Below are 12,652 nucleotides of genomic sequence, written 5' to 3' on the forward strand. Positions count from 1 at the left end.
TTGTGGCAGAGAGGCCTCAGATGGACTACATGGGACCATTTACTTTTTCCAAAATTACTTTGGTTTTTGACCCGTCCAGGTTCATTTCCTACTTAAAAAACAAACCCCAACATCTTCAGTGGAAAGTTTGCCCACCTCGTTGCTTTGTAATTCAGTCTTCGGCCAGGTTAACTTGGCTGTTAAGGATTGACCTGCTGTTGTACATGATCAGCATAAGTTTGCTGATGCATCATGCAGAGTTTTATGGCATAAGGCACAAGACTTATGCTTTATTTTCTTTAGAACTGTCCCGTGTGTTGGGGGGTTTCAGTTGGAATATCAGGGTTCTTATGCGTCATTTTGAGAAGCCACACAGATCCTAGGCACTGCACAGCTCAGACTGCTCCAGTATTGACTCACATCTAGACAACTTACCCTCCAGGACAGACCTGTCCCTTTAAATGAGCTACTATTCAAATTTGGTGGGTATTCCGGAAGTCCTCTGTCTGGAGCTGTGTGCCTTACCCATCGGACCAGCCTTCTAGGTGGTGCACGGGAGAGAACAGCACGGTAAGTTTACCCAACACTCCGATTGTGACTCTCACTTTCTCCTGATAACCCGTCTGCACTTCTGGCTTCACGTGGGACAAGCATAATAGTACCCCAAAAAAAACAAAAAACATATAGGAGCCGAGTCCCCTTGCTGGGCGGGGAAAGAAGCTAAACTGGGGATTGAGGGGGAGGTAACCTTTTTCATATATTCCCTGCCATTCCTGAGGGGCAGACACATCTTTCTCTTTACTGCCACCTGGAAGGGCAAGTTTCCCTAGGATACAAACTTGAAATAACTGTCAGTAAATAACTGCTTTATACGCCACCGAATAACCAGCATGTGACTTTATGTTGTCAAACCCCCCCCCGACCACAAACTTGTTATAATTGTAAAATGTGCTAATACAAAAAACACTGCATTAAAAAAAAAAGTTTATTTATAGACCTTTAAACAAAATTCAACAAAAATATATGGTTAAGCAATTTGTGCACTGCATACATTCATGAAATCTGCGAGTGCAAATAAACAGCAGAAGGCAACAGCTAACACTTTGCTCATATTTGGCAGCTAACCAAAATTACCCCCTTAACATACTGCAGCCAGACCACAATCTATAATAGTTTAAAGGGACTGTATATCATCAGTAAATAACTGATCCACCACTCCTGAGCCAAAAAGGGGGGGGGGAATAGTGCAGTCATTCCTGGAACCTATTTCTCAAAATCTTGAGCCTTGCCCTGTAACAACAGCAGCATACCATTCCTACATATACTGGTTGATTGCATCCAAACTTTCAACAGATTCTTAAGAAGCCACACATCCAAGGTCTATATTTAAACAATACACACAGACACACCAGCTTATACATATATATACATATACACAATTTCACAGTTATACAAAAGGTTGGCCAATCACACTTCAAGAATTTAGAACATTCCATCAGAATTAAAGCTCTATGCAAAATGCATGAAAATGTTTAAATACTGTACTTTAAATATTGAATAACTTGTAACATTTAAAGCATAAAGTGTTTGGACATATTGCCAGTTTCAGCTGTAACTCGTTAATGGAAATGCTCTACATAATTTGGTAAGAAAGAAACTCCATGATTTTTGGAGGAATAGGCAGCTTCTTGATTTGATTTGTCGTCATCACTCTTCTTATTGCCATGCGACATAAGTGCTGAAGGCTGGAAACATACTTTGGAGTTCCCCAGAATTGCACATTTCCATCCTGAGTTCTGTGAGAAAAGTAGAGGAGCGTTAATTGTATCATAAGATGACAATACTGATGAAATGTGTCACATTGGCCATGTGAACACAAATTGAGAAAGGTTTATAAGATACTTCTTAGTATTGGTAGGTAGGGCCCTCTTAATTGATTGGTTTGTCTTAGTCTGTCAAGTGAAGTTTTGTCATTTTTATTTATTGTTTTATACAGTGCCACCATATTGTGTAGCGCTGTACAATGGGTACACAGGACATAACTAGTATATAACATAATAAGTGAGGAGTAGGGCCTTGCTCAAACAACATTACAATCTAGAGGGAGTGGCAGCGTATTACACAAGTAATGGAGGAGTCACTGTTAGGGATGAACCAGCCACACTATAATTAATATTCCAAGAGAGGTATTAAGAAAGGTGAGCTAAGGAATATGGAAGGAAGGGCGTTAACATGGGCTGTAGCATTCCTTAAATAAGTGGGTTTCTTTGACTTTCCTTAGTATAAGTGATGTGTAAAAATGTAGATATAAATGAGATATATATTGTACATATAGATCTTACCCTGCAGCTAGAACACTGCCATCGGTTGAAAAGGCACAGCACAGCCCTTTATTCACAGATGCAACTTCTACTGGGTGAGAGCTGTCAATTCTCCAGAACCTCACCAACCTGAAAACCAAAAGGCATGGTGAGAAACGCGTTTAAAAGCACACACCAATTTCTCTGTTCATAGGTAGGAGTGGGGCTAGATCTACAGATTGCACTAGTCCTATACAAGTCAGATTTTTAGCAGCTTCAGAAAGAACATGAACCCATCAAAGTCGGGTATAATAAGACATTTAAATGTGATATCTATCTATATATTTATACATCTTTTAACAGATATAAAAGCTTAATAAGCAGAAACTTGGTTCCTTAATTATTCTACCAGCCTTTAATACTAAATTAAAGCGCTAAACATTGCATTAGTTCATCGAATATTGGCGTAAGCCAGATTTATACTGATTAAACAATACACTTAACACTTGTAAAATGGAGAAAAAACAAAACAAACACGTACTTATCGTCAGCGAGGCTTGCAATATGTAAGCCATCATGACTGAAAGAAACAGATCTCACCCAACGACCATTATCACCCCCTGCAAATATTGGTGTAGGAGGAGGAAATAAATGCCTGCAAATAAAACACATTGTTTAATCATTAAACTCAACAGCACGACAGCGTTTAGCTGATGTATTCAGGGCTGTATCAGTATTTATCACATTTTGCATCAACTTCAGAAAGACTGAGAACATGTCCTAACAAATGTATTTTCTGGTGAATTCTTATAGGACTTAAATGAAAGCTAAAAAACTATGAAAGGTGACATAGTACATACATTCTGATATCATGAACATGTTTGGAACAATAAGATCTCTTTTTCGGTCCAGGGAGTACCATATAAATAGCTGAAAACACCGAAAGCCAGTTTACAGCTAAACTACAGCAGGATTTAATCGTCACCTTAGTTAACAAAAAAAGAAAACCATGGAGTGACAGATCAAATTCCACTCACCCAAATTCAAGGAGTATTGACCCAATATGGGGATCCCAGACATAGACTCTGGTATCATAGGACGCAGTAGCCAAAAGAGCCCCGTCAGGGGAGAACTCACAAGCTACCACATCATTGTGATGTCCGTCTAGTTTACGGATCATAGTATATTTATCCATATCCCACAAGAACACCTGCAAGGAAAAATAGATTTGTTATAGGCTATGCAGTGCACAGGTTAACAAAAAATAAAAATAAAAACTTTACCAAAATTAGACTACAAATTAATTGGAATTACAAAATATGCTCAGTGTCATATCCAGTATATTAATGGGACATTAATATTGTAAGCAAAACATGCAAAAACTAAAATAAATTGCTTTTGTTATAAGTTACTGCTAAAAGCAAGTTCTATTGAATGCACAATAAGTCAAAATAAAAGAACCATTTCTATTTTAGCTTTGCTTTTGGCTATAACAAATATGGAATGGGAGGGTTCAGTGTTACAACCTTTGTTCTGGATATTTTACAAGCGTAACAATTATAAGGAAGGGTTATAAACTATCGTTTGGTTACTCCAGCGTACTCCCTTTGAGAGAATAAGTTCACTTGAATACATTAGGCTTCAATCATCAACGTGAGCCCAGGAAGAGAAACATACTGCAAAAAAAGAGAGAATTGACAGCCAAAAGAAGGCTTTTGGCAAACAAAGCATGCAAATACTTCACAAGATGTATTCAGTATTTCTATAGAAACATTTTTAATCTTTATGAGCGTCACACAAGTTTCAATATTAAAATGCCGAGTCCTTTTTTTTTTTTATTGGAACATTAGAGTGACATTTTAGCAACAGCCAAAGGGTTTCTAGGTGGATGAAATATGTAACACTGATTAGTTAATTATTAGAAACATCCATTTAACTGGAGTATTAAAAAATAAATAAAAGGGGCTCTAGATTTAGGAAAACAAAAAAAAAAAGAAAACGAAAGAAAAAGCAGAAAGTGGACATCAACCAGCACCTGCGTACGTACAGTACACCTTGCAGTCGAACGCAAGGTTACTTCGTCCTATGGCATTGGTCGTCCCCAGCCTGGTAGCCAGAGATGCCACTCTTTCTGCACAGCTAACACCACTGTGCTCCTGTGTGTGGTGCCAACATAACCTCAATCACACCCATATTGCTGCCACCACCTGTGACAGGGAAAGCAAGAAGCTTATGGAAAACACACAGCCTATAATAGCACTAGGATAACAAATATGAATGTCAACATCCAAATAAGCTACATTAGCTGTCCTGCTCTACTGACGGAAGAGAGCTATTATACTGCCAACACTTAAGTCCCTTACATTAATGCTTTAAAGGCGTGTTGAATATTTTGTGTGCTATAGGAGCGTATAGGAGCAGCACCTGCACTGCTACAAAGATACAAAGAAAAGTAGAATATATCTTTACACATTACAATCTCGGAAATGCTTAATTTTATTAATATTTATGGGCTCAAGCATAGAGAATGTGCATTTTCAGAACCGTACTTTTTTTGGTTTTTAAACGGCTTAGCATTTACAATTTGCAAAGCAGGAGACGGGATCGGCAGCAAACTAAACGGATAACCGATGTTTATATTCACCAAAACCTGGTGATGGTCAGCTTGCCAGAAGCAGTGCAAGTTAATACGACTCAACTTATCTTAGCCTACACATTCATCATGATCAGTCATGCATCCTAATGCCTGTGTTAATTGATTCAGGACACTGAGCAAACATTTATACGATTACAATGCTAATTCAATAATTCAGCATGGAAAAAATATTAATAAGGAACTCTTGAAACCTACAGCTTTGCCAGCTCCAACAGAGCACACAATGGAGGAATCTGGTGAGAACGCACAGCAATAAACCCAGTTTTGGTGTCCTCGTAGCACTTTCATCATGTTTCCTGTAGTGAAAAATCAATTGCAGAAATTAAATACAACGTCCAATCAACAGAATATATTCCACCGATTCCAGTGTTGGAACAGCGTATTTAACGCTAGCTGTTACAGAAGACGTACTAGATATGACATGCCAGTTCAACTTTACATTTTTAACATCGCTGGTGGGATATCTTTACATGCTATTTTAAAAAAAGTATCAGGCAATTATTCGAGGTGACAAGTTTACTTTAAAGCATACCGTCATCTTTGAGATCCCAGACCCTGAGAGTTTTGTCTCTGGACGCAGAAACAAGTATAAGGCTGCCATCAGGAGCAAAAGTCAAATCTCTGACAATTTCAGTGTGATCCATTAGATTAAGGAGGAGCTTCCCTGAAAAAAAAAAAAAAAAAAAAAAAAAAAAAAAAGATTGCTTCATCCAGTTGTGAAAGAAAGATATACAAGTTCACTAAAGGAACTAAGAGCCAAATACAAATGGATTTTGGCCCAGTGTTTTTTTTAAACAAAGTATTGATACAATGCATTATTTTAGAGCTCTGGATTCATCAGTGAGAATAATAAACAATCCGTTTACTTGTCATCTCAGGTTTCTCAAATGCTTGAACAGTATTCTTTAAGCTCATTGTGAATGCTTTCTATTTGCCTTTAGATGCCTCTGGGTTATCAGTCTGATTGCATTGCAAATATATAGCACAAGTTTATCACAAAACCTTTATATGCCTCTAGCCAGAAGGCAAACAGCTTTTTTTTTTTTTTGTAAACACTGTTACTTAAACTAATGTTGTCACCGAAGATCTAAAAGGCATAAAACAGCCCTTCACTTGAAATCCATTCAAATATGCAATAGCTGACTGGTTTAAATATTTACTAGGGGAGGTGTTACAGGCCTGCTTGCCAAAACTGGCTAAAAGAACATCTTATGCCAGAGTCAAGCAATGTGACCTTTGGATTTATGAGAAGACCCTACCCTTTAATGGCTGCAAAAGTCAAACAGAAAGAATCAGCTTCATTAAAGGGGCAGTCTCCTATCGCAAACCGCCTCAACAACATACGTGGCAGGTAAACACAACTAAAGTAGTTGCTTAGGAGAAAAAAATAAAATAAGGTCTCACTTATCCATCAGATTTACGGTAAAGCATCCACTAGCAGCACTACGTGAATGTGCTGTACACTGTTTACATTATACACAATCGCTATTTAGTAAGTCTGGAGCGAGTTCCTGTATCCGCTAAGTGCATAATCGCACATGATATACGCTGGCTCACGTCAGCGGTGCTGCAGGACTCCTGAGTGATGTCATTGAAGTTACCTGTGTAAACATCCCATATTTTGATGCGTCCATTGCTCAGCCCTGTTGCAAGGAGAAGCTGATCCTGCCCAAATTTGAAACGGTGCCATTCTATATTAACACAACGAGACTGTTTTTCAGGCACAGAGGACCCAAACGCAAGACTCCAGACAATGTCTCCACAGTCTATAGTATGCTCAAGCGGCTTATTCTTCTGACCAACATCACTGTTCTGCCTGGACAATCTTGTATTCGAGTTAACACCGTTCTGTCTGCTGCAAGAAGCGCTGAAACAGGGGAGAAAAAAAAAGTTTCAGTATCCGACTCCTTCACCGTCACCATGTTAAAGTGAGCCAGTTCATGGAAAGCCATCCATGTGTTCAATTTTTGTAGGTATTAGTAGAGAGGAAATTGAACAGACCATTTAGTTATGTACAATAACCAGACCTGAAAATGTCATGAATAAACACAGTTTAAAAACACCTCGCTGCCTGCGAGGTCCCATTACCTTCTGTCAATAACACATTGTAGCTGTAGGCTTTGTGCAGATTTTGGCAGCAAAATTTTATTACGTGGCTGTAGACACAAAGGGCAGACTTTGGTGTCCATTTCAGAATTAAATAGCTCATTAGTGGCTATTGTCATAAAACGTGACAGCAGAATCACTTTTGTACATAGGACCCATTTAATCCTGCATTACTACTGAAGCAACATCACTACATTGAAATGCTTTAAGATTAACAATATACCAAAAATACGTTTACAACACTTTCTACTCATGCTATAGATGTAGTAACCATGCTTCATAACAGCCCTCCGTCTGCTTTCAAATTGCTTTAGATTTAGGTGCTCCTGCTCAAAAAGTGAGGACAACACAGGCAGGGAGCCAAGGACTATATCAGTACTCAATTATACAAATATCCATATATTCCCAAAAATACACAAGACTCTACTTACAAGTTCTTAAGGCACTGAGACCAAGGAACCAGTTTTACAATACGGTGACCCTGAGACCAAGCGAAATAGGAACCATCTGGAGCGAAAGCCACCGTCCAGTTTTCACGGCCATACTTCTGTTCAAAGGGAGTCGTCGGTGATATGAGTTCCCCGATGGCCTGTGATCTTGCTGAAAAGGGGTTCAGACGGAAATCATCAACATATCAATAGTCTAAAACAAGGGGGCGAGTACAAACTGGACTAATATTAAAGCTTATACTGCAATCCCAAATTCAGAGATGGCTGTTTCAGCATTATAGCCAGGAATCTGAAACACTTCAAGTTTTACGCACAGCCATCTAATCATTATGAAATGACAGGAGAACACAGAACAATAGCATAAGTAACGCATGTGTGTCGCAAGGCTACACGCCAAAAATTCAGAAGCGCGGGATACACTGGATATACTTTAAGGCATGGATTTGAAATAGAATTGATATACATTGTGGAAGGGAGCGGTTCCATAAAATGAAGTTACAAGTAGCTGCTCCGAGGACATAGACCACTAGCCGTACTCTCTGTATACAACAGACAGAGAGGGAGGGAGGACGTTATTTCCTGGCTCTCAGGGAGAGGGTGGTGCTGAGGGATCGCTCCGCATGCCATAGTGTGTGTGTCATATGGGGGATGGGAGAAGAGAGGGAGTGAAGGGGGAAGGGAAGGAATAAAGTGGTTTGGTTGGATGAGTGTCAAGCAGCCCAAATAGATGAAGTAAATTCCACGCACAAGAGGGGTGGGGGAAGCGGCAGCAGACATGACACACGCAATGTATGCAATGGCCGCAGCCAAAGAGCCGCATAGACTGAATGGCTGGCACATGCAGTAAAGTGTAACATTTGTTTAATGTAAAATAATAAAAGAAACATAGTGTTATAACAGACAATGTGGGCATATCATTTCATAGATCATCAAACATAAGAAGGATTGTCACAAACGATAAGCAGTTAAAAGTGACCCACCAAGGTTGTGTTTAACAACAATGTGGTTTGGGGGCGTATTGCGCAACACTGCTTAGCTAAAGTTGAATTATTTAATGCGAGTCTAAAGGTCATAAAAAAGCAATCTAAAAGTTAAAAAAAAAACAAAACACATACTAATCAACATAAAAAAATAAATCAAAATGAAATCCAAAAACATTACGAGATTAAAAGAGCAAACTGACCGGCTATGTTTAAATACTCAGCTAAAGATGAAATAAATTGACGTGTCTCTGGCTACAAAAAAATCTATTTATTAAAGTGGCCTAAAAATGATAGAAACCACAGATCCAAAAATACTTGACTATATTTAAGAATAATTATATTTTTTCTGTTCAACAATATTTTCTTATTCATAATAGAAATAGAAGCCAAAGCAATTAATGTGAGAGTCAAAAATACATATTTACAAAGATACTTCCATATTCTACTCTCATCAGTTAGAAATACAAATATTAAATTACACATTTGTATCTATAGCTCTAGAGATTATATATATATATATATATATATATATATATATACATACATACATACATCTTAGCGCAGATGGATATATAGGACTGCTATATAGGGATTATACGGCTGAAATATGATATTTAAAAGAATCAATCAAAGCCACCCGGCTACAGAGAGCCAGCTCTACGCCTCACACCGTCATGCCCTGGCGGCATACTCACCTATTTCATTTTCGTTTACAAAGTCGGGAAAGCTTGCCATCTAAATAGAAACCAGACGTCTAAGGTAGAAGTTTTCTCTGAAACAAATCTAACGTGATTTCACGGGTGCCGCAAAAACGGGTTAAACGCCAACAAAATCCGTTTCCTACAAAGGAAAACCCTCCCCTCTACCGTCCAAAGCGCCTGCAGACTAGCAACTGAGCTCAAAATGGCTCATCCAGTCCGGAAAAGCGACAAAGAGGGGGGGAGGAACCGGGGAGGGGGATAGCTAGGAAACTATGCAGGCGTTGGTTGCTTGCATTGAAACCCGGCGGCCATTTTGGAATCGGGCAGGGGACCGGAGTTGTGCAAGTTCGAGGCGGAATTGTTCGGCGCCTCAAAGAATGAATCTTCTGTTTGTACTTTATTTTCATTACCAGAAGTTTCACATGTTTTCTATGCACAATAAATAAGAGTATTTACTGCTTATGAAATGTTTTGGTTGTTTTTATTGTCATGAAATCATGAGAGTTTCGTTAAAATTGGGCGGTTTAGGGAATTATATATTACGGTATTTACAGACAGATTGCGAAGTAACTCACGTGGTACTTGGTATGTAAGGATTTAATATGGATAGATTTCAACATATTATTCCTAATTATCTTGCTGTGAAGTGTTATTTTCCAGAGAATATCACAAGGCACATCCCGCAGAGGTTTTTTTCCGCTCATCTCAGGGTCAGCAGGCAGTCTACGTTCTCATGGTCATGCAGTCTGGTGATGGCTGCTGGGTGTAGAGACAGCCAAATAAAATAGCTTATTTAGAAAGTTCTTACAGTACATACATTGAAAGAGTTCTAACAGTACATGCATTCAAAGGGCAAGACAGACCTGTAATTGACAGACTAAGGCAAACCTTTACATCGGGTAAAGTGTGTACTTGCAGGGTATGTGTAACATTGTGTAGACAATTTTACAATGTTTCCCTACGAGGCAAAAAATAAATAAATACTGATATTTTCGTGACTGAAGGAGGTGTCGCACCAAATATTATGTGTGTATAAATATATATAAATCGAATAACAGTATCTTGTGATAATACCTTTTATATTGGACTAACATAATTTTGGAATGACAACCTTTCGGGAGCTCTTCTCCCTTTCTCAAGTCTAAAACATTTCTACTCTGCTAGATATATATATATATGTATATATATATATATATATATATATATATATATATATATATATATATATATACACACATATATATAAATAAATATATTATATATACATACACAGAAATTCCATGTGTCATTCTTTAGGCATCCCTCTTTGGGACAGTAATCCCCCAACCTCCTCCTGGTCCTCTTTTTTCCAATGTGAATAAAGTCAATATAAAAAGTTAATGTAATTTATCATGTGGAAAATAGATTTTTAGCAATAAAATCAGCTAAAGAGCTACATTGAAACAGTAGTATCGTATAAGATATAGCCTATCAAGATGTAGTGTCATCAGCCACTTTCGTCTCATAGAAAAACTTACTAAATAACAATGAAAACTAGAGCCCCACCCCAACTGGTATCTCTTCAATTAATGTAATCATAATTATTTGTATTATTATTTATTGTTTTATGTAGCGTATCATATTCCGTAGCACTGTACAATTAAAAACATATTAAGGAGCTTAACGGTACTAGGAGCAGCCTCATGTTCCTCTTTTTTAGGAGATCCCTTCTACAGCTGTAAAAGTCAATACTGTGTACATAACTGCTTAAAATGTGTTCCTAAACTAGATTGTGTAAAGAAACCATATTATGCTTTTGGACAGAATATACCATTACATTCCAAAATTCTTCAAATGGCATTAAAGAACTCACAAAGCTATAATCTGTGGAGCAAATCTAGACCTATTGTCCAAGAACATAGTAACACCACTCTGTGTCTTGGTGACTCAGAGATGGTATAGATTCCACCCTATGAAGACAGTATCTCGAGGTTAGTAATTGGTCTCCTCCCTGACAGGGCACACGAAATTAAAGGTTTTGTGGTGCTATGTGGATGAAGAAATGACTCTTAAATCAGTGATAATCCTAGACAAGTACTGACAGGCTATTGTGACAATGAAATACTATATAAAAGATGGTACTGAAAAAAAAACAGTTTACATCAATACACTTCTGTACATTGTACACACATGGTTTGAAAGAACTTTTTAGGTTTTAAAATAATGAGATGTTGCATGATTACTATAATGAACAGATTGCCAAGAGCATGACACCCTTAAAGGGACAGTTTAATGTACCTAACAGCTCTACTAAACAAGAATGTATATTGAAGTATATTAAAGTTTGTGGTCTGATGATTCTTGCCAAACGTTGCTTTGCCCTGCCCGGACACAGCGATTAACCCCTTGTATAGAGAAGGGGGAATCCCACTGCACTGGAGCTGTGTTGGCACTGTGGCTAGCTGAAGCTTAGCAACAGTGTGGCTGTTGTCCTGAAAAGGACAATAAAGAATCATCGCAGCCCACCCCAAGCATCAGACGGCACTTATGTTGAGGTGAAAACAGGATTCGGTTTAATTGGAAACACAGGGGTATTTAAACAGTACAAGGGGGTAATTTACATACAAGACACTCAACAAGCCACACAAAGTTCTCCATCAGGTTCTTTGCACATGGCTCAGTATTTGCACTCAGCCCACCTCAGTCCTGTAGGGGGTCACTATTGTATTCTGTGTGGAGGATGGTAAACATGGGCGTTTCCCTGACCTCTGGCTGAAACCTGCTGCATATAAGATCCAGGTGCAAATACTGGCCATAGATGTCCTCTGGATGGAGAGTAACACCTCACACACACAAACTCCCTCCCAAAATGCAGGCGCCCCAAATCTGTTTCCGTTCTTCACAGTCTTTAGATTCTCTTGTACTTTGGGAAACGTGGCACTCTGTACCAGGGCCCATGGTAGGTAGGAAGGAGGCTGGCACTCAGGCCCCTCCAGGAGCCCATGGCATGGAGGCTTCCGTGACTTCTTGATGCAGCCAGTCAGTGGCAGGAAAGTGCTCTCATTGAAATTTATGGGAACATGCTGAACTGACCTTGTCCCCAGAGTGGTGGTGTGTATGTGTCATGGAGAGAGATGTGTTCTTCTGAACACATTTTTTGCATGCAAAATAGCTGGGGGAGGGGCAAATACACATGGGGGTTTGGGAAATCTCCCCATGCACTTGCAAGGTGGACACCACAAAAATCTAAAGGGACCATCAGGGGCAGGGAGTACTTTGGGAGATCTTTTCTACAACTGATTGGGTGATTTAAGCATATAATTCATTGCTTCTTAAGGAGACAGGTCCAGAGTGGTGGCAGCTTTATTAGGGGCAGATCACCCAATTGGGACTGTACCATACTGCCCCTCTTTCCCAGAGCTCCACAATAGCACAGTCTGTTTAGTACATATGAGTGTATCACTGTGTTCTACAACCCTAAAAGTCACAATTATGTTTT

At 38.8% G+C, this 12,652-nt stretch overlaps 1 protein-coding gene across 1 annotated transcript; it reads right to left on the reverse strand.

Annotated features, from left to right (window-relative positions):
- Positions 1-946: 946 nt before the first annotated feature.
- WSB1 (WD repeat and SOCS box containing 1) lies at positions 947-9,390 on the reverse strand. Its single transcript, XM_053454966.1, has 9 exons — positions 9,169-9,390; positions 7,473-7,641; positions 6,537-6,802; positions 5,468-5,599; positions 5,131-5,231; positions 3,317-3,489; positions 2,821-2,934; positions 2,322-2,429; positions 947-1,775 (listed from the first exon to the last, which is right to left on the reverse strand). The coding sequence occupies exons 1-9, from the start codon at positions 9,206-9,208 to the stop codon at positions 1,613-1,615; spliced, it is 1,266 nt and encodes a 421-aa protein (XP_053310941.1). The 5' UTR covers positions 9,209-9,390; the 3' UTR covers positions 947-1,612.
- Positions 9,391-12,652: the final 3,262 nt, after the last annotated feature.

This window comes from Spea bombifrons, chromosome 2 (genome assembly GCF_027358695.1).
Source record: "Spea bombifrons isolate aSpeBom1 chromosome 2, aSpeBom1.2.pri, whole genome shotgun sequence".
NCBI lineage: Eukaryota > Metazoa > Chordata > Amphibia > Anura > Pelobatidae > Spea > Spea bombifrons.